Below are 23,283 nucleotides of genomic sequence, written 5' to 3'. Positions count from 1 at the left end.
ATACTACATACTATTGAGGACATACTGGGTACTAATTATACTACATACTATTAAGGACATACTGGGTACTAATTATACTACATACTATTAAGGACATACTGGGTACTAATTATACTACATACTATTGAGGACATACTGGGTACTAATTATACTACATACTATTGAGGACATACTGTGTACTAATTATACTACATACTATTGAGGACATACTGTGTACTAATTATACTACATACTATTGAGGACATACTGTGTACTAATTATACTACATACTATTGAGGACATACTGGGTACTAATTATACTACATACTATTGAGGACATACTGTGTACTAATCATTCTACATACTATTGAGGACATACTGTGTACTCATCATACTACATACTATTGAGGACATACTGTGTACTAATTATACTACATACTATTAAGGACATACTGTGTACTAATTATACTACATACTATTGAGGACATACTGTGTACTAATTATACTACATACTATTGAGGACATACTGTGTACTAATCATTCTACATACTATTAAGGACATACTGGGTACTCATCATACTACATACTATTGAGGACATACTGTGTACTAATTATACTACATACTATTAAGGACATACTGGGTACTCATCATACTACATACTATTAAGGACATACTGTGTACTAATTATACTACATACTATTGAGGACATACTGTGTACTAATTATACTACATACTATTGAGGACATACTGTGTACTAATCATTCTACATACTATTAAGGACATACTGGGTACTCATCATACTACATACTATTGAGGACATACTGTTTACTAATTATACTACATACTATTAAGGACATACTGGGTACTCATCATACTACATACTATTGAGGACATACTGTGTACTAATTATACTACATACTATTGAGGACATACTGTGTACTAATTATACTACATACTATTGAGGACATACTGTGTACTAATTATACTACATACTATTGAGGACATACTGTGTACTAATTATACTACATACTATTGAGGACATACTGTGTACTAATTATACTACATACTATTGAGGACGTACTGTGTACTAATCATTCTACATACTATTGAGGACGTACTGTGTACTAATTATACTACATACTATTGAGGACATACTGTGTACTAATCATTCTACATACTATTGAGGACATACTGTGTACTAATCATTCTACATACTATTGAGGACATACTGTGTACTAATCATTCTACATACTATTGAGGACATACTGTGTACTAATCATTCTACATACTATTGAGGACATACTGTGTACTAATCATTCTACATACTATTGAGGACATACTGTGTACTAATCATTCTACATACTATTGAGGACATACTGTGTACTAATCATTCTACATACTATTGAGGACATACTGTGTACTAATCATTCTACATACTATTGAGGACATACTGGGTACTCATCATACTACATACTATTGAGGACATACTGTGTACTAATCATTCTACATACTATTGAGGACATACTGGGTACTCATCATACTACATACTATTAAGGACATACTGTTTAATAGAAACGTATGCAGTCAACAACAAATATCAACATACTAGTCTGATCTATAATAAGAAGGATTGATCTAATCTGTTTTACCTACAACTTACTAAAACTACATACCATGTACTCATCATACTACATACTATTTAGGAGATACTGTGTACTCATCATACTACATACTATTGAGGACATACTGTGTACTAATCATTCTACATACTATTAAGGACATACTGTTTAATAGAAACGTATGCAGTCAGCAACAAATATCAACATACTAGTCTGATCTATAATAAGAAGGATTGATCTAATCTGTTTTACCTACAACTTACTAAAACTACATACCATGTACTCATCACACTACACACTATTGAGGACATACTGTGTACTCATCATACTACATACTATTGAGGACATACTGTGTACTCATCATAGTACACACTATTGAGGACATACTGTGTACTCATCATACTACATACTATTGAGGACATACTGTGTACTCATCATAGTACACACTATTTAGGACAGGGATGGGCAACTTTAATTAAGGTGGGGCAGTGTCTCGTGGGTCTGTGTATCCAAATCCCTGATTTATAACAAACTGTTTCGTTAAAATGTAAGTTAACAATAAATCACCTACTAGGCTCATCCACACTGAGACTGCGTCAAGTCATCTAATGCACAACATTCGTTCATTTTGGACATCTGTGTGTGTGTGTGTGTGTGTGTGTGTGCGTGTGGGTCTGTGTGTATATATAGAGTTCATGATGCTAACTCTTATGTTAATTTGTTGTCTCTCAATCTACAGAGGAGCGCATTAGACAGCATGTAGAGGAGAAGGGTAAGTGTCTGTTTTTTTTAAAGGGATATCTGGGGGTGGTCTTAAAGGGATATCTGTGGGAGTCTTAAAGGGATATCTGGGGGAGTCTTAAAGGGATATCTGGGGGAGTCTTAAAGGGATAACTGGGGGGGGGGGTCTTAAAGGGATATCTGGGGGGGTCTTAAAGGGATTGAATAAAGAGAAACAAGACCTTAAAGGGATACTTTGGGTTTAGGGCCATTAAAAGGGCAGGTGGGTGGCGGGTTGAATAAAGAGAAACAACACCTTAAAGGGATACTTTGGGTTTAGGGCCATTAAAGGGGCAGGTGGGTGGTGTGTTGAATAAAGAGAAACAAGACCTTAAAGGGATACTTTGGGTTTAGGGCCATTAAAGGGGCAGGTGGGTGGCGGGTTGAATAAAGAGAAACAACACCTTAAAGGGATACTTTGGGTTTAGGGCCATTAAAGGGGCAGGTGGGTGGCGGGTTGAATAAAGAGAAACAACACCTTAAAGGGATACTTTGGGTTTAGGGCCATTAAAGGGGCAGGTGGGTGGCGGGTTGAATAAAGAGAAACAACACCTTAAAGGGATACTTTGGGTTTAGGGCCATTAAAGGGGCAGGTGGGTGGCGGGTTGAATAAAGAGAAACAACACCTTAAAGGGATACTTTGGGTTTAGGGCCATTAAAGGGGCAGGTGGGTGGCGGGTTGAATAAAGAGAAACAACACCTTAAAGGGATACTTTGGGTTTAGGGCCATTAAAGGGGCAGGTGGGTGGCGGGTTGAATAAAGAGAAACAACACCTTAAAGGGATACTTTGGGTTTAGGGCCATTAAAGGGGCAGGTGGGTGGCGGGTTGAATAAAGAGAAACAACACCTTAAAGGGATACTTTGGGTTTAGGGCCATTAAAGGGGCAGGTGGGTGGCGGGTTGAATAAAGAGAAACAACACCTTAAAGGGATACTTTGGGTTTAGGGCCATTAAAGGGGCAGGTGGGTGGCGGGTTGAATAAAGAGAAACAACACCTTAAAGGGATACTTTGGGTTTAGGGCCATTAAAGGGGCAGGTGGGTGGCGGGTTGAATAAAGAGAAACAACACCTTAAAGGGATACTTTGGGTTTAGGGCCATTAAAGGGGCAGGTGGGTGGCGGGTTGAATAAAGAGAAACAACACCTTAAAGGGATACTTTGGGTTTAGGGCCATTAAAGGGGCAGGTGGGTGGCGGGTTGAATAAAGAGAAACAACACCTTAAAGGGATACTTTGGGTTTAGGGCCATTAAAGGGGCAGGTGGGTGGCGGGTTGAATAAAGAGAAACAACACCTTAAAGGGATACTTTGGGTTTAGGGCCATTAAAGGGGCAGGTGGGTGGTGGGTTAAATAAAGAGAAACAACACCTTAAAGGGATACTTTGGGTTTAGGGCCATTAAAGGGGCAGGTGGGTGGCGGGTTAAATAAAGAGAAACAACACCTTTTAAAAAAAAAAAATCCATAAATGTATAATTCTAGTTCTAATTCTAGTCTACATTGATTTTTTTCTTTCATTATTATCAATCGCCAAAAAAAATGTTTTTGGGAACGGGCAGAAAAAGTTGACATCAATCCACGGAGGTAAAAAAAACAGACATTGTTGAAGTTTAATTCAATAATAGAAAAGCTGCGATATGGAGAGTTGAAAATAAATAGAAGAGAGGACCAGAACAGTAGTCTGTTATAGAATAGAGGACCAGAACACTAGTCTGTTATAGAAGGGCCAGAACACTAGTCTGTTATAGAATAGAGGACCAGAACAGTAGTCTGTTATAGAAGAGAGGACCAGAACAGTAGTCTGATATAGAAGAGAGGACCAGAACAGTAGTCTGTTATAGAAGAGAGGACCAGAACAGTAGTCTGTTATAGAATAGAGGACCAGAACACTAGTCTGTTATAGAAGGGCCAGAACAGTAGTCTGTTATAGAATAGAGGACCAGAACAGTAGTCTGTTATAGAATAGAGGACCAGAACACTAGTCTGTTATAGAAGAGAGGACCAGAACAGTAGTCCAATGTTATAGAAGAGAGGACCAGAACAGTAGTCCAATGTTATAGAATAGAGGACCAGAACAGTAGTCTGTTATAGAAGGGCCAGAACACTAGTCTGTTATAGAATAGAGGACCAGAACAGTAGTCTAATGTTATAGAAGAGAGGACCAGAACAGTAGTCTGTTATAGAATAGAGGACCAGAACAGTAGTCTGTTATAGAAGAGAGGACCAGAACAGTAGTCTGTTATAGAAGGGCCAGAACACTAGTCTGTTATAGAATAGAGGACCAGAACAGTAGTCTAATGTTATAGAAGAGAGGACCAGAACAGTAGTCTGTTATAGAAGAGAGGACCAGAACAGTAGTCTGTTATAGAAGAGAGGACCAGAACAGTAGTCTGTTATAGAAGAGAGGACCAGAACAGTAGTCTGTTATAGAAGAGAGGACCAGAACAGTAGTCTGTTATAGAAGGGCCAGAACACTAGTCTGTTATAGAATAGAGGACCAGAACACTAGTCTGTTATAGAAGAGAGGACCAGAACAGTAGTCTGTTATAGAAGGGCCAGAACACTAGTCTGTTATAGAATAGAGGACCAGAACACTAGTCTGTTATAGAAGAGAGGACCAGAACAGTAGTCCAATGTTATAGAAGAGAGGGCCAGAACAGTAGTCTGTTATAGAATAGAGGACCAGAACAGTAGTCTGTTATAGAATAGAGGACCAGAACAGTAGTATAATGTTATAGAATAGAGGGCCAGAACAGTAGTCTGTTATAGAATAGAGGACCAGAACAGTAGTCTGATATAGAAGAGAGGACCAGAACAGTAGTCTGTTATAGAAGAGAGGACCAGAACACTAGTCTGTTATAGAATAGAGGACCAGAACAGTAGTATAATGTTATAGAATAGAGGGCCAGAACAGTAGTCTGTTATAGAATAGAGGACCAGAACAGTAGTCTGTTATAGAATAGAGGGCCAGAACAGTAGTCTGTTATAGAATAGAGGGCCAGAACAGTAGTCTGTTATAGAATAGAGGGCCAAAACAGTAGTCTGATATAGAAGAGAGGACCAGAACAGTAGTCTAATGTTATAGAAGAGAGGACCAGAACAGTAGTCTAATGTTATAGAAGAGAGGACCAGAACAGTAGTCTAATGTTATAGAAGAGAGGACCAGAACAGTAGTCTAATGTTATAGAAGAGAGGACCAGAACAGTAGTCTAATGTTATAGAAGAGACGACCAGAACTGTAGTCTAATGTTATAGAAGAGAGGACCAGAACAGTAGTCTAATGTTATAGAAGAGAGGACCAGAACAGTAGTCTAATGTTATAGAAGAGAGGACCAGAACAGTAGTCTGTTATAGAAGGGCCAGAACAGTAGTCTGATATAGAAGAGAGGACCAGAACAGTAGTCTAATGTTATAGAAGAGAGGACCAGAACAGTAGTCTGATATAGAAGAGAGGACCAGAACAGTAGTCTGTTATAGAAGAGAGGACCAGAACAGTAGTCTGTTATAGAAGAGAGGACCAGAACAGTAGTCTAATGTTATAGAAGAGAGGACCAGAACAGTATTCTAATGTTATAGAAGAGAGGACCAGAACAGTAGTCTAATGTTATAGAAGAGAGGACCAGAACAGTAGTCTGATATAGAAGAGAGGACCAGAACAGTAGTCTGTTATAGAAGAGAGGACCAGAACAGTAGTCTGTTATAGAAGAGAGGACCAGAACAGTAGTCTAATGTTATAGAAGAGAGGACCAGAACAGTAGTCTAATGTTATAGAAGAGAGGGCCAGAACAGTAGTCTAATGTTATAGAAGAGAGGACCAGAACAGTATTCTAATGTTATAGAAGAGAGGACCAGAACAGTAGTCTAATGTTATAGAAGAGAGGACCAGAACAGTAGTCTGTTATAGAAGGGCCAGAACAGTAGTCTGATATAGAAGAGAGGACCAGAACAGTAGTCTAATGTTATAGAAGAGAGGACCAGAACAGTAGTCTGATATAGAAGAGAGGACCAGAACAGTAGTCTGTTATAGAAGAGAGGACCAGAACAGTAGTCTGTTATAGAAGAGAGGACCAGAACAGTAGTCTAATGTTATAGAAGAGAGGACCAGAACAGTATTCTAATGTTATAGAAGAGAGGACCAGAACAGTAGTCTAATGTTATAGAAGAGAGGACCAGAACAGTATTCTAATGTTATAGAAGAGAGGACCAGAACAGTAGTCTAATGTTATAGAAGAGAGGACCAGAACAGTAGTCCAATGTTATAGAAGAGAGGACCAGAACAGTAGTCCAATGTTATAGAAGAGAGGGCCAGAACAGTAGTCTAATGTTATAGAAGAGAGGGCCAGAACAGTAGTCTAATGTTATAGAAGAGAGGACCAGAACAGTAGTCTAATGTTATAGAAGAGAGGACCAGAACAGTAGTCCAATGTTATAGAAGAGAGGGCCAGAACAGTAGTCTAATGTTATAGAAGAGAGGACCAGAACAGTAGTCTAATGTTATAGAAGAGAGGACCAGAACAGTAGTCTAATGTTATAGAAGAGAGGACCAGAACAGTAGTTTAATGTTATAGAAGAGAGGACCAGAACAGTAGTCTAATGTTATAGAAGAGAGGACCAGAACAGTAGTCTGTTATAGAAGAGAGGACCAGAACAGTAGTCTAATGTTATAGAAGAGAGGACCAGAACAGTAGTCTAATGTTATAGAAGAGAGGACCAGAACAGTAGTCTGTTATAGAAGGGCCAGAACAGTAGTCTAATGTTATAGAAGAGAGGACCAGAACAGTAGTTTAATGTTATAGAAGAGAGGACCAGAACAGTAGTCTGTTATAGAAGGGCCAGAACAGTAGTCTAATGTTATAGAAGAGAGGACCAGAACAGTAGTTTAATGTTATAGAAGAGAGGACCAGAACAGTAGTCTAATGTTATAGAAGAGATGACCAGAACAGTAGTCTGTTATAGAAGAGAGGACCAGAACAGTAGTCTAATGTTATAGAAGAGAGGACCAGAACAGTAGTCAAATGTTTTTGAAGAGATGACCAGAACAGTAGTCTGTTATAGAAGAGAGGACCAGAACAGTAGTCTAATGTTATAGAAGAGAGGACCAGAACAGTAGTCTAATGTTATAGAAGAGAGGACCAGAACAGTAGTCTGGTAGAGAATAGAGGACCAGAACAGCAGTCTAATGTTATAGAAGAGAGGACCAGAACAGTAGTCTGGTAGAGAATAGAGGACCAGAACAGTAGTCTAATGTTATAGAAGAGAGAACCAGAACAGTAGTATAATGTTATAGAAGAGTGGACAGAACAGTAGTATAATAATATAGAAGAGAGGACCAGAACAGTAGTCTGATATAGAAGAGAGGACCAGAACAGTAGTATAATGTTATAGAAGAGTGGACAGAACAGTAGTCTGTTATATAAGAGAGGACCAGAACAGTATTCTAATGTTATAGAATAGAGGACCAGAACAGTAGTCTAATGTTATAGAAGAGAGGACCAGAACAGTAGTCTGTTATAGAAGGGCCAGAACAGTAGTCTGATATAGAAGAGAGGACCAGAACAGTAGTCTAATGTTATAGAAGAGAGGACCAGAACAGTAGTCTGATATAGAAGAGAGGACCAGAACAGTAGTCTGTTATAGAAGAGAGGACCAGAACAGTAGTCTGTTATAGAAGAGAGGACCAGAACAGTAGTCTAATGTTATAGAAGAGAGGACCAGAACAGTATTCTAATGTTATAGAAGAGAGGACCATAACAGTAGTCTAATGTTATAGAAGAGAGGACCAGAACAGTATTCTAATGTTATAGAAGAGAGGACCAGAACAGTAGTCTAATGTTATAGAAGAGAGGACCAGAACAGTAGTCCAATGTTATAGAAGAGAGGACCAGAACAGTAGTCCAATGTTATAGAAGAGAGGGCCAGAACAGTAGTCTAATGTTATAGAAGAGAGGGCCAGAACAGTAGTCTAATGTTATAGAAGAGAGGACCAGAACAGTAGTCTAATGTTATAGAAGAGAGGACCAGAACAGTAGTCTAATGTTATAGAAGAGAGGACCAGAACAGTAGTCTGTTATAGAAGGGCCAGAACAGTAGTCTGATATAGAAGAGAGGACCAGAACAGTAGTCTAATGTTATAGAAGAGAGGACCAGAACAGTAGTCTGATATAGAAGAGAGGACCAGAACAGTAGTCTGTTATAGAAGAGAGGACCAGAACAGTAGTCTGTTATAGAAGAGAGGACCAGAACAGTAGTCTAATGTTATAGAAGAGAGGACCAGAACAGTATTCTAATGTTATAGAAGAGAGGACCAGAACAGTAGTCTAATGTTATAGAAGAGAGGACCAGAACAGTAGTCTGATATAGAAGAGAGGACCAGAACAGTAGTCTGTTATAGAAGAGAGGACCAGAACAGTAGTCTGTTATAGAAGAGAGGACCAGAACAGTAGTCTAATGTTATAGAAGAGAGGACCAGAACAGTAGTCTAATGTTATAGAAGAGAGGGCCAGAACAGTAGTCTAATGTTATAGAAGAGAGGACCAGAACAGTATTCTAATGTTATAGAAGAGAGGACCAGAACAGTAGTCTAATGTTATAGAAGAGAGGACCAGAACAGTAGTCTGTTATAGAAGGGCCAGAACAGTAGTCTGATATAGAAGAGAGGACCAGAACAGTAGTCTAATGTTATAGAAGAGAGGACCAGAACAGTAGTCTGATATAGAAGAGAGGACCAGAACAGTAGTCTGTTATAGAAGAGAGGACCAGAACAGTAGTCTGTTATAGAAGAGAGGACCAGAACAGTAGTCTAATGTTATAGAAGAGAGGACCAGAACAGTATTCTAATGTTATAGAAGAGAGGACCAGAACAGTAGTCTAATGTTATAGAAGAGAGGACCAGAACAGTATTCTAATGTTATAGAAGAGAGGACCAGAACAGTAGTCTAATGTTATAGAAGAGAGGACCAGAACAGTAGTCCAATGTTATAGAAGAGAGGACCAGAACAGTAGTCCAATGTTATAGAAGAGAGGGCCAGAACAGTAGTCTAATGTTATAGAAGAGAGGGCCAGAACAGTAGTCTAATGTTATAGAAGAGAGGACCAGAACAGTAGTCTAATGTTATAGAAGAGAGGACCAGAACAGTAGTCCAATGTTATAGAAGAGAGGGCCAGAACAGTAGTCTAATGTTATAGAAGAGAGGACCAGAACAGTAGTCTAATGTTATAGAAGAGAGGACCAGAACAGTAGTCTAATGTTATAGAAGAGAGGACCAGAACAGTAGTTTAATGTTATAGAAGAGAGGACCAGAACAGTAGTCTAATGTTATAGAAGAGAGGACCAGAACAGTAGTCTGTTATAGAAGAGAGGACCAGAACAGTAGTCTAATGTTATAGAAGAGAGGACCAGAACAGTAGTCTAATGTTATAGAAGAGAGGACCAGAACAGTAGTCTGTTATAGAAGGGCCAGAACAGTAGTCTAATGTTATAGAAGAGAGGACCAGAACAGTAGTTTAATGTTATAGAAGAGAGGACCAGAACAGTAGTCTGTTATAGAAGGGCCAGAACAGTAGTCTAATGTTATAGAAGAGAGGACCAGAACAGTAGTTTAATGTTATAGAAGAGAGGACCAGAACAGTAGTCTAATGTTATAGAAGAGATGACCAGAACAGTAGTCTGTTATAGAAGAGAGGACCAGAACAGTAGTCTAATGTTATAGAAGAGAGGACCAGAACAGTAGTCAAATGTTTTTGAAGAGATGACCAGAACAGTAGTCTGTTATAGAAGAGAGGACCAGAACAGTAGTCTAATGTTATAGAAGAGAGGACCAGAACAGTAGTCTAATGTTATAGAAGAGAGGACCAGAACAGTAGTCTGGTAGAGAATAGAGGACCAGAACAGCAGTCTAATGTTATAGAAGAGAGGACCAGAACAGTAGTCTGGTAGAGAATAGAGGACCAGAACAGTAGTCTAATGTTATAGAAGAGAGAACCAGAACAGTAGTATAATGTTATAGAAGAGTGGACAGAACAGTAGTATAATAATATAGAAGAGAGGACCAGAACAGTAGTCTGATATAGAAGAGAGGACCAGAACAGTAGTATAATGTTATAGAAGAGTGGACAGAACAGTAGTCTGTTATATAAGAGAGGACCAGAACAGTATTCTAATGTTATAGAATAGAGGACCAGAACAGTAGTCTAATGTTATAGAAGAGAGGACCAGAACAGTAGTCTGTTATAGAAGGGCCAGAACAGTAGTCTGATATAGAAGAGAGGACCAGAACAGTAGTCTAATGTTATAGAAGAGAGGACCAGAACAGTAGTCTGATATAGAAGAGAGGACCAGAACAGTAGTCTGTTATAGAAGAGAGGACCAGAACAGTAGTCTGTTATAGAAGAGAGGACCAGAACAGTAGTCTAATGTTATAGAAGAGAGGACCAGAACAGTATTCTAATGTTATAGAAGAGAGGACCAGAACAGTAGTCTAATGTTATAGAAGAGAGGACCAGAACAGTATTCTAATGTTATAGAAGAGAGGACCAGAACAGTAGTCTAATGTTATAGAAGAGAGGACCAGAACAGTAGTCCAATGTTATAGAAGAGAGGACCAGAACAGTAGTCCAATGTTATAGAAGAGAGGGCCAGAACAGTAGTCTAATGTTATAGAAGAGAGGGCCAGAACAGTAGTCTAATGTTATAGAAGAGAGGACCAGAACAGTAGTCTAATGTTATAGAAGAGAGGACCAGAACAGTAGTCCAATGTTATAGAAGAGAGGGCCAGAACAGTAGTCTAATGTTATAGAAGAGAGGACCAGAACAGTAGTCTAATGTTATAGAAGAGAGGACCAGAACAGTAGTCTAATGTTATAGAAGAGAGGACCAGAACAGTAGTTTAATGTTATAGAAGAGAGGACCAGAACAGTAGTCTAATGTTATAGAAGAGAGGACCAGAACAGTAGTCTGTTATAGAAGAGAGGACCAGAACAGTAGTCTAATGTTATAGAAGAGAGGACCAGAACAGTAGTCTAATGTTATAGAAGAGAGGACCAGAACAGTAGTCTGTTATAGAAGGGCCAGAACAGTAGTCTAATGTTATAGAAGAGAGGACCAGAACAGTAGTTTAATGTTATAGAAGAGAGGACCAGAACAGTAGTCTGTTATAGAAGGGCCAGAACAGTAGTCTAATGTTATAGAAGAGAGGACCAGAACAGTAGTTTAATGTTATAGAAGAGAGGACCAGAACAGTAGTCTAATGTTATAGAAGAGATGACCAGAACAGTAGTCTGTTATAGAAGAGAGGACCAGAACAGTAGTCTAATGTTATAGAAGAGAGGACCAGAACAGTAGTCAAATGTTTTTGAAGAGATGACCAGAACAGTAGTCTGTTATAGAAGAGAGGACCAGAACAGTAGTCTAATGTTATAGAAGAGAGGACCAGAACAGTAGTCTAATGTTATAGAAGAGAGGACCAGAACAGTAGTCTGGTAGAGAATAGAGGACCAGAACAGCAGTCTAATGTTATAGAAGAGAGGACCAGAACAGTAGTCTGGTAGAGAATAGAGGACCAGAACAGTAGTCTAATGTTATAGAAGAGAGAACCAGAACAGTAGTATAATGTTATAGAAGAGTGGACAGAACAGTAGTATAATAATATAGAAGAGAGGACCAGAACAGTAGTCTGATATAGAAGAGAGGACCAGAACAGTAGTATAATGTTATAGAAGAGTGGACAGAACAGTAGTCTGTTATATAAGAGAGGACCAGAACAGTATTCTAATGTTATAGAATAGAGGACCAGAACAGTAGTCTAATGTTATAGAAGAGAGGACCAGAACAGTAGTCTAATGTTATAGAAGAGAGGACCAGAACAGTAGTCTAATGTTATAGAAGAGAGGACCAGAACAGTAGTCTGTTATAGAAGAGAGGACCAGAACAGTAGTCTAATGTTAGAGAAGAGAGGACCAGAACAGTAGTCTAATGTTATAGAAGAGAGGGCCAGAACAGTAGTCTAATGTTATAGAAGAGAGGACCAGAACAGTAGTCTGTTATAGAAGAGAGGACCAGAACAGTAGTCTAATGTTATAGAAGAGAGGACCAGAACAGTAGTCTGTTATATAAGAGAGGACCAGAACAGTATTCTAATGTTATAGAATAGAGGACCAGAACAGTATTCTAATGTTATAGAAGAGAGGACCAGAACAGTAGTCTAATGTTATAGAAGAGAGGACCAGAACAGTAGTCCAATGTTATAGAAGAGAGGGCCAGAACAGTAGTCTAATGTTATAGAAGAGAGGACCAGAACAGTATTCTAATGTTATAGAATAGAGGACCAGAACAGTAGTCTAATGTTATAGAAGAGAGGACCAGAACAGTAGTCTAATGTTATAGAAGAGAGGACCAGAACAGTAGTCCAATGTTATAGAAGAGAGGACCAGAACAGTAGTCCAATGTTATAGAAGAGAGGGCCAGAACAGTAGTCTAATGTTATAGAAGAGAGGGCCAGAACAGTAGTCTAATGTTATAGAAGAGAGGACCAGAACAGTAGTCTAATGTTATAGAAGAGAGGACCAGAACAGTAGTCCAATGTTATAGAAGAGAGGGCCAGAACAGTAGTCTAATGTTATAGAAGAGAGGACCAGAACAGTAGTCCAATGTTATAGAAGAGAGGGCCAGAACAGTAGTCTAATGTTATAGAAGAGAGGACCAGAACAGTAGTCTAATGTTATAGAAGAGAGGACCAGAACAGTAGTCTAATGTTATAGAAGAGAGGACCAGAACAGTAGTCTAATGTTATAGAAGAGAGGACCAGAACAGTAGTCCAATGTTATAGAAGAGAGGGCCAGAACAGTAGTCTAATGTTATAGAAGAGAGGACCAGAACAGTAGTTTAATGTTATAGAAGAGAGGACCAGAACAGTAGTCTAATGTTATAGAAGAGAGGACCAGAACAGTAGTCTGTTATAGAAGAGAGGACCAGAACAGTAGTCTAATGTTATAGAAGAGAGGACCAGAACAGTAGTCTAATGTTATAGAAGAGAGGACCAGAACAGTAGTCTGTTATAGAAGGGCCAGAACAGTAGTCTAATGTTATAGAAGAGAGGACCAGAACAGTAGTTTAATGTTATAGAAGAGAGGACCAGAACAGTAGTCTAATGTTATAGAAGAGATGACCAGAACAGTAGTCTGTTATAGAAGAGAGGACCAGAACAGTAGTCTAATATTATAGAAGAGATGACCAGAACAGTAGTCTGTTATAGAAGAGAGGACCAGAACAGTAGTCTAATGTTATAGAAGAGAGGACCAGAACAGTAGTCTGTTATAGAAGAGAGGACCAGAACAGTAGTCTAATGTTATAGAAGAGAGGACCAGAACAGTAGTCTGTTATAGAAGGGCCAGAACAGTAGTCTGATATAGAAGAGAGGACCAGAACAGTAGTCTAATGTTATAGAAGAGAGGACCAGAACAGTATTCTAATGTTATAGAAGAGAGGACCAGAACAGTAGTCTAATGTTATAGAAGAGAGGACCAGAACAGTAGTCTGTTATAGAAGGGCCAGAACAGTAGTCTGATATAGAAGAGAGGACCAGAACAGTAGTCTAATGTTATAGAAGAGAGGACCAGAACAGTAGTCCAATGTTATAGAAGAGAGGACCAGAACAGTAGTCCAATGTTATAGAAGAGAGGGCCAGAACAGTAGTCTAATGTTATAGAAGAGAGGGCCAGAACAGTAGTCTAATGTTATAGAAGAGAGGACCAGAACAGTAGTCTAATGTTATAGAAGAGAGGACCAGAACAGTAGTCTAATGTTATAGAAGAGAGGACCAGAACAGTAGTCCAATGTTATAGAAGAGAGGGCCAGAACAGTAGTCTAATGTTATAGAAGAGAGGACCAGAACAGTAGTTTAATGTTATAGAAGAGAGGACCAGAACAGTAGTCTAATGTTATAGAAGAGAGGGCCAGAACAGTAGTCTAATGTTATAGAAGAGAGGACCAGAACAGTAGTCCATTATAGAAGAGAGGACCAGAACAGTAGTCTAATGTTATAGAAGAGAGGACCAGAACAGTAGTCTAATGTTATAGAAGAGAGGACCAGAACAGTAGTCTGTTATAGAAGAGAGGACCAGAACAGTAGTCTAATGTTATAGAAGAGAGGACCAGAACAGTAGTCTAATGTTATAGAAGAGAGGACCAGAACAGTAGTCTGTTATAGAAGGGCCAGAACAGTAGTCTAATGTTATAGAAGAGAGGACCAGAACAGTAGTTTAATGTTATAGAAGAGAGGACCAGAACAGTAGTCTAATGTTATAGAAGAGATGACCAGAACAGTAGTCTGTTATAGAAGAGAGGACCAGAACAGTAGTCTAATGTTATAGAAGAGAGGACCAGAACAGTAGTCTAATATTATAGAAGAGATGACCAGAACAGTAGTCTGATATAGAAGAGAGGACCAGAACAGTAGTCTAATGTTATAGAAGAGAGGACCAGAACAGTAGTCTAATGTTATAGAAGAGAGGACCAGAACAGTAGTCTGGTAGAGAATAGAGGACCAGAACAGCAGTCTAATGTTATAGAAGAGAGGACCAGAACAGTAGTCTGATGGTATAGAAGAGAGGACCAGAACAGTAGTCTAATGTTATAGAAGAGAGGACCAGAACAGTAGTCTAATGTTATAGAAGAGAGAACCAGAACAGTAGTCTGATATAGAAGAGAGGACCAGAACAGTAGTATAATGTTATAGAAGAGAGGACAGAACAGTAGTATAATAATATAGAAGAGAGGACCAGAACAGTAGTCTGTTATAGAAGAGAGGACCAGAACAGTAGGCTGATGTTCTAGAGGAGAGGACCAGAACAGTAGTCTAATGTTATAGAAGAGAGGACCAGAACAGTAGTCTGTTATAGAAGAGAGGACCAGAACAGTAGTCTGTTATAGAAGAGAGGACCAGAACAGTAGTCTGTTATATAAGAGAGGACCAGAACAGTATTCTAATGTTATAGAAGAGAGGACCAGAACAGTAGTCTAATGTTATAGAAGAGAGGACCAGAACAGTAGTCTAATGTTATAGAAGAGAGGACCAGAACAGTAGTCTGTTATAGAAGGGCCAGAACAGTAGTCTGATATAGAAGAGATGACCAGAACAGTAGTCTAATGTTATAGAAGAGAGGACCAGAACAGTAGTCTGTTATAGAAGGGCCAGAACAGTAGTCTAATGTTATAGAAGAGAGGACCAGAACAGTAGTCTAATATTATAGAAGAGATGACCAGAACAGTAGTCTGTTATAGAAGAGAGGACCAGAACAGTAGTCTAATGTTATAGAAGAGAGGACCAGAACAGTAGTCTAATGTTATAGAAGAGAGGACCAGAACAGTAGACTAATGTTATAGAAGAGAGGACCAGAACAGTAGTCTAATGTTATAGAAGAGAGGACCAGAACAGTAGTTTAATGTTATAGAAGAGAGGACCAGAACAGTAGTCTGTTATAGAAGGGCCAGAACAGTAGTCTAATGTTATAGAAGAGAGGACCAGAACAGTAGTCTAATGTTATAGAAGAGAGGACCAGAACAGTAGTCTAATGTTATAGAAGAGATGACCAGAACAGTAGTCTGTTATAGAAGAGAGGACCAGAACAGTAGTCTAATGTTATAGAAGAGAGGACCAGAACAGTAGTCTAATATTATAGAAGAGATGACCAGAACAGTAGTCTGTTATAGAAGAGAGGACCAGAACAGTAGTCTAATGTTATAGAAGAGAGGACCAGAACAGTAGTCTAATGTTATAGAAGAGAGGACCAGAACAGTATTCTAATGTTATAGAAGAGAGGACCAGAACAGTAGTCTAATGTTATAGAAGAGAGGACCAGAACAGTAGTCTGTTATAGAAGGGCCAGAACAGTAGTCTGATATAGAAGAGAGGACCAGAACAGTAGTCTAATGTTATAGAAGAGAGGATCAGAACAGTAGTCCAATGTTATAGAAGAGAGGACCAGAACAGTAGTCCAATGTTATAGAAGAGAGGGCCAGAACAGTAGTCTAATGTTATAGAAGAGAGGGCCAGAACAGTAGTCTAATGTTATAGAAGAGAGGACCAGAACAGTAGTCTAATGTTATAGAAGAGAGGACCAGAACAGTAGTCCAATGTTATAGAAGAGAGGGCCAGAACAGTAGTCTAATGTTATAGAAGAGAGGACCAGAACAGTAGTCTAATGTTATAGAAGAGAGGACCAGAACAGTAGTCTGTTATAGAAGGGCCAGAACAGTAGTCTGATATAGAAGAGATGACCAGAACAGTAGTCTAATGTTATAGAAGAGAGGACCAGAACAGTAGTCTGTTATAGAAGGGCCAGAACAGTAGTCTAATGTTATAGAAGAGAGGACCAGAACAGTAGTCTAATATTATAGAAGAGATGACCAGAACAGTAGTCTGTTATAGAAGAGAGGACCAGAACAGTAGTCTAATGTTATAGAAGAGAGGACCAGAACAGTAGTCTAATGTTATAGAAGAGAGGACCAGAACAGTAGACTAATGTTATAGAAGAGAGGACCAGAACAGTAGTCTAATGTTATAGAAGAGAGGACCAGAACAGTAGTCTAATGTTATAGAAGAGAGGACCAGAACAGTAGTTTAATGTTATAGAAGAGAGGACCAGAACAGTAGTCTGTTATAGAAGGGCCAGAACAGTAGTCTAATGTTATAGAAGAGAGGACCAGAACAGTAGTCTAATGTTATAGAAGAGAGGACCAGAACAGTAGTCTAATGTTATAGAAGAGATGACCAGAACAGTAGTCTGTTATAGAAGAGAGGACCAGAACAGTAGTCTAATGTTATAGAAGAGAGGACCAGAACAGTAGTCTAATATTATAGAAGAGATGACCAGAACAGTAGTCTGTTATAGAAGAGAGGACCAGAACAGTAGTCTAATGTTATAGAAGAGAGGACCAGAACAGTAGTCTAATGTTATAGAAGAGAGGACCAGAACAGTATTCTAATGTTATAGAAGAGAGGACCAGAACAGTAGTCTAATGTTATAGAAGAGAGGACCAGAACAGTAGTCTGTTATAGAAGGGCCAGAACAGTAGTCTGATATAGAAGAGAGGACCAGAACAGTAGTCTAATGTTATAGAAGAGAGGACCAGAACAGTAGTCCAATGTTATAGAAGAGAGGACCAGAACAGTAGTCCAATGTTATAGAAGAGAGGGCCAGAACAGTAGTCTAATGTTATAGAAGAGAGGGCCAGAACAGTAGTCTAATGTTATAGAAGAGAGGACCAGAACAGTAGTCTAATGTTATAGAAGAGAGGACCAGAACAGTAGTCCAATGTTATAGAAGAGAGGGCCAGAACAGTAGTCTAATGTTATAGAAGAGAGGACCAGAACAGTAGTCTAATGTTATAGAAGAGAGGACCAGAACAGTAGTCTGTTATAGAAGGGCCAGAACAGTAGTCTGATATAGAAGAGATGACCAGAACAGTAGTCTAATGTTATAGAAGAGAGGACCAGAACAGTAGTCTGTTATAGAAGGGCCAGAACAGTAGTCTAATGTTATAGAAGAGAGGACCAGAACAGTAGTCTAATATTATAGAAGAGATGACCAGAACAGTAGTCTGTTATAGAAGAGAGGACCAGAACAGTAGTCTAATGTTATAGAAGAGAGGACCAGAACAGTAGTCTAATGTTATAGAAGAGAGGACCAGAACAGTAGACTAATGTTATAGAAGAGAGGACCAGAACAGTAGTCTAATGTTATAGAAGAGAGGACCAGAACAGTAGTCTAATGTTATAGAAGAGAGGACCAGAACAGTAGTTTAATGTTATAGAAGAGAGGACCAGAACAGTAGTCTGTTATAGAAGGGCCAGAACAGTAGTCTAATGTTATAGAAGAGAGGACCAGAACAGTAGTCTAATGTTATAGAAGAGAGGACCAGAACAGTAGTCTAATGTTATAGAAGAGATGACCAGAACAGTAGTCTGTTATAGAAGAGAGGACCAGAACAGTAGTCTAATGTTATAGAAGAGAGGACCAGAACAGTAGTCTAATATTATAGAAGAGATGACCAGAACAGTAGTCTGTTATAGAAGAGAGGACCAGAACAGTAGTCTAATGTTATAGAAGAGAGGACCAGAACAGTAGTCTAATGTTATAGAAGAGAGGACCAGAACAGTATTCTAATGTTATAGAAGAGAGGACCAGAACAGTAGTCTAATGTTATAGAAGAGAGGACCAGAACAGTAGTCTGTTATAGAAGGGCCAGAACAGTAGTCTGATATAGAAGAGAGGACCAGAACAGTAGTCTAATGTTATAGAAGAGAGGACCAGAACAGTAGTCCAATGTTATAGAAGAGAGGACCAGAACAGTAGTCCAATGTTATAGAAGAGAGGGCCAGAACAGTAGTCTAATGTTATAGAAGAGAGGGCCAGAACAGTAGTCTAATGTTATAGAAGAGAGGACCAGAACAGTAGTCTAATGTTATAGAAGAGAGGACCAGAACAGTAGTCCAATGTTATAGAAGAGAGGGCCAGAACAGTAGTCTAATGTTATAGAAGAGAGGACCAGAACAGTAGTCTAATGTTATAGAAGAGAGGACCAGAACAGTAGTCTAATGTTATAGAAGAGATGACCAGAACAGTAGTTTAATGTTATAGAAGAGAGGACCAGAACAGTAGTCTAATGTTATAGAAGAGAGGACCAGAACAGTAGTCTGTTATAGAAGAGAGGACCAGAACAGTAGTCTAATGTTATAGAAGAGAGGACCAGAACAGTAGTCTAATGTTATAGAAGAGAGGACCAGAACAGTAGTCTGTTATAGAAGGGCCAGAACAGTAGTCTAATGTTATAGAAGAGGGGACCAGAACAGTAGTCTAATGTTATAGAAGAGAGGACCAGAACAGTAGTTTAATGTTATAGAAGAGAGGACCAGAACAGTAGTCTAATGTTATAGAAGAGATGACCAGAACAGTAGTCTGTTATAGAAGAGAGGACCAGAACAGTAGTCTAATGTTATAGAAGAGAGGACCAGAACAGTAGTCTAATATTATAGAAGAGATGACCAGAACAGTAGTCTGTTATAGAAGATAGGACCAGAACAGTAGTCTAATGTTATAGAAGAGAGGACCAGAACAGTAGTCTAATGTTATAGAAGAGAGGACCAGAACAGTAGTCTGGTAGAGAATAGAGGACCAGAACAGCAGTCTAATGTTATAGAAGAGAGGACCAGAACAGTAGTCTGATGGTATAGAAGAGAGGACCAGAACAGTAGTCTAATGTTATAGAAGAGAGGACCAGAACAGTAGTCTAATGTTATAGAAGAGAGAACCAGAACAGTAGTCTGATATAGAAGAGAGGACCAGAACAGTAGTATAATGTTATAGAAGAGAGGACAGAACAGTAGTATAATAATATAAAAGAGAGGACCAGAACAGTAGTCTGTTATAGAAGAGAGGACCAGAACAGTAGACTGATGTTCTAGAGGAGAGGACCAGAACAGTAGTCTAATGTTATAGAAGAGAGGACCAGAACAGTAGTCTGTTATAGAAGAGAGGACCAGAACAGTAGTCTAATGTTAGAGAAGAGAGGACCAGAACAGTAGTCTGTTATAGAAGAGAGGACCAGAACAGTAGTCTGTTATATAAGAGAGGACCAGAACAGTATTCTAATGTTATAGAAGAGAGGACCAGAACAGTAGTCTAATGTTATAGAAGAGAGGACCAGAACAGTAGTCTAATGTTATAGAAGAGAGGACCAGAACAGTAGTCTAATGTTATAGAAGAGAGGACCAGAACAGTAGTCTAATGTTATAGAAGAGAGGACCAGAACAGTAGTCTAATGTTATAGAAGAGAGGACCAGAACAGTAGTCTAATGTTATAGAAGAGAGGACCAGAACAGTAGACTAATGTTATAGAAGAGAGGACCAGAACAGTAGTCTAATGTTATAGAAGAGAGGACCAGAACAGTAGTCTAATGTTATAGAAGAGAGGACCAGAACAGTAGTCTGTTATAGAAGGGCCAGAACAGTAGTCTGATATAGAAGAGAGGACCAGAACAGTAGTCTGTTATAGAAGGGCCAGAACAGTAGTCTGATATAGAAGAGAGGACCAGAACAGTAGTCTAATGTTATAGAAGAGAGGACCAGAACAGTAGTCCAATGTTATAGAAGAGAGGACCAGAACAGTAGTCCAATGTTATAGAAGAGAGGGCCAGAACAGTAGTCTAATGTTATAGAAGAGAGGGCCAGAACAGTAGTCTAATGTTACAGAAGAGAGGACCAGAACAGTAGTCTAATGTTATAGAAGAGAGGACCAGAACAGTAGTCCAATGTTATAGAAGAGAGGGCCAGAACAGTAGTCTAATGTTATAGAAGAGAGGACCAGAACAGTAGTCTAATGTTATAGAAGAGAGGACCAGAACAGTAGTCTAATGTTATAGAAGAGAGGACCAGAACAGTAGTTTAATGTTATAGAAGAGAGGGCCAGAACAGTAGTCTAATGTTATAGAAGAGAGGACCAGAACAATAGTCTAATGTTATAGAAGAGAGGACCAGAACAGTAGTCTGTTAGAGAATAGAGGACCAGAACAGTAGTCTGTTATAGAAGAGAGGACCAGAACAGTAGTCTGTTAGATAATAGAGGACCAGAACAGTATTCTAATGTTATAGAAGAGAGGACCAGAACAGTAGTCTAATGTTATAGAAGAGAGGACCAGAACAGTAGTCTAATGTTATAGAAGAGAGGACCAGAACAGTAGTCTGTTATAGAAGGGCCAGAACAGTAGTCTGATATAGAAGAGATGACCAGAACAGTAGTCTAATGTTATAGAAGAGAGGACCAGAACAGTAGTCTGTTATAGAAGGGCCAGAACAGTAGTCTAATGTTATAGAAGAGAGGACCAGAACAGTAGTCTAATATTATAGAAGAGATGACCAGAACAGTAGTCTGTTATAGAAGAGAGGACCAGAACAGTAGTCTAATGTTATAGAAGAGAGGACCAGAACAGTAGTCTAATGTTATAGAAGAGAGGACCAGAACAGTAGACTAATGTTATAGAAGAGAGGACCAGAACAGTAGTCTAATGTTATAGAAGAGAGGACCAGAACAGTAGTCTAATGTTATAGAAGAGAGGACCAGAACAGTAGTTTAATGTTATAGAAGAGAGGACCAGAACAGTAGTCTGTTATAGAAGGGCCAGAACAGTAGTCTAATGTTATAGAAGAGAGGACCAGAACAGTAGTCTAATGTTATAGAAGAGAGGACCAGAACAGTAGTCTAATGTTATAGAAGAGATGACCAGAACAGTAGTCTGTTATAGAAGAGAGGACCAGAACAGTAGTCTAATGTTATAGAAGGGAGGACCAGAACAGTAGTCTAATATTATAGAAGAGATGACCAGAACAGTAGTCTAATGTTATAGAAGAGAGGACCAGAACAGTAGTCTAATGTTATAGAAGAGAGGACCAGAACAGTAGTCTAATGTTATAGAAGAGAGGACCAGAACAGTAGTCTAATGTTATAGAAGAGAGGACCAGAACAGTAGTCTAATATTATAGAAGAGATGACCAGAACAGTAGTCTAATGTTATAGAAGAGAGGACCAGAACAGTAGTCTAATGTTCTAGAAGAGAGGACCAGAACAGTAGTCTAATGTTATAGAAGAGAGGACCAGAACAGTAGTCCAATGTTATAGAAGAGAGGACCAGAACAGTAGTCTAATGTTATAGAAGAGAGGACCAGAACAGTAGTCCAATGTTATAGAAGAGAGGACCAGAACAGTAGTCCAATGTTATAGAAGAGAGGGCCAGAACAGTAGTCTAATGTTATAGAAGAGAGGGCCAGAACAGTAGTCTAATGTTATAGAAGAGAGGACCAGAACAGTAGTCTAATGTTATAGAAGAGAGGACCAGAACAGTAGTCCAATGTTATAGAAGAGAGGGCCAGAACAGTAGTCTAATGTTATAGAAGAGAGGACCAGAACAGTAGTCTAATGTTATAGAAGAGAGGACCAGAACAGTAGTCTAATGTTATAGAAGAGATGACCAGAACAGTAGTTTAATGTTATAGAAGAGAGGACCAGAACAGTAGTCGAATGTTATAGAAGAGAGGACCAGAACTGTAGTCTAATGTTAGAGAAGAGAGGACCAGAACAGTAGTCTGTTATATAAGAGAGGACCAGAACAGTAGTCTGTTATAGAAGAGAGGACCAGAACAGTAGTCAAATGTTATAGAAGAGAGGACCAGAACAGTAGTCTAATGTTATAGAAGAGAGGACCAGAACAGTAGTCTGTTATAGAAGGGCCAGAACAGTAGTCTAATGTTATAGAAGAGGGGACCAGAACAGTAGTCTAATGTTATAGAAGAGAGGACCAGAACAGTAGTTTAATGTTATAGAAGAGAGGACCAGAACAGTAGTCTAATGTTATAGAAGAGATGACCAGAACAGTAGTCTGTTATAGAAGAGAGGACCAGAACAGTAGTCTAATGTTATAGAAGAGAGGACCAGAACAGTAGTCTAATATTATAGAAGAGATTACCAGAACAGTAGTCTGTTATAGAAGATAGGACCAGAACAGTAGTCTAATGTTATAGAAGAGAGGACCAGAACAGTAGTCTAATGTTATAGAAGAGAGGACCAGAACAGTAGTCTGGTAGAGAATAGAGGACCAGAACAGCAGTCTAATGTTATAGAAGAGAGGACCAGAACAGTAGTCTGATGGTATAGAAGAGAGGACCAGAACAGTAGTCTAATGTTATAGAAGAGAGGACCAGAACAGTAGTCTAATGTTATAGAAGAGAGAACCAGAACAGTAGTCTGATATAGAAGAGAGGACCAGAACAGTAGTATAATGTTATAGAAGAGAGGACAGAACAGTAGTATAATAATATAGAAGAGAGGACCAGAACAGTAGTCTGTTATAGAAGAGAGGAC

The 23,283-nt window shown here is 38.9% G+C and overlaps 1 protein-coding gene across 1 annotated transcript in view; it reads left to right on the top strand.

The window, feature by feature from the left end:
• Positions 1-23,283, top strand: part of LOC110517777 (uncharacterized) — a 66,339-nt gene that overhangs the window by 36,050 nt on the left and 7,006 nt on the right. Inside the window, exon 13 of the mRNA XM_090194550.1 lies at positions 2,339-2,371. Coding sequence (XP_090050676.1) covers positions 2,339-2,371 — 33 coding nt within the window. The remainder of the gene's footprint in view (positions 1-2,338; positions 2,372-23,283) is intronic.

The sequence above is a fragment of the Oncorhynchus mykiss genome, chromosome 13, assembly GCF_057628025.1.
Source record: "Oncorhynchus mykiss isolate SJ-2025 chromosome 13, ASM5762802v1, whole genome shotgun sequence".
NCBI lineage: Eukaryota > Metazoa > Chordata > Actinopteri > Salmoniformes > Salmonidae > Oncorhynchus > Oncorhynchus mykiss.
This window is presented reverse-complemented; position numbering and strand designations above follow the sequence as displayed.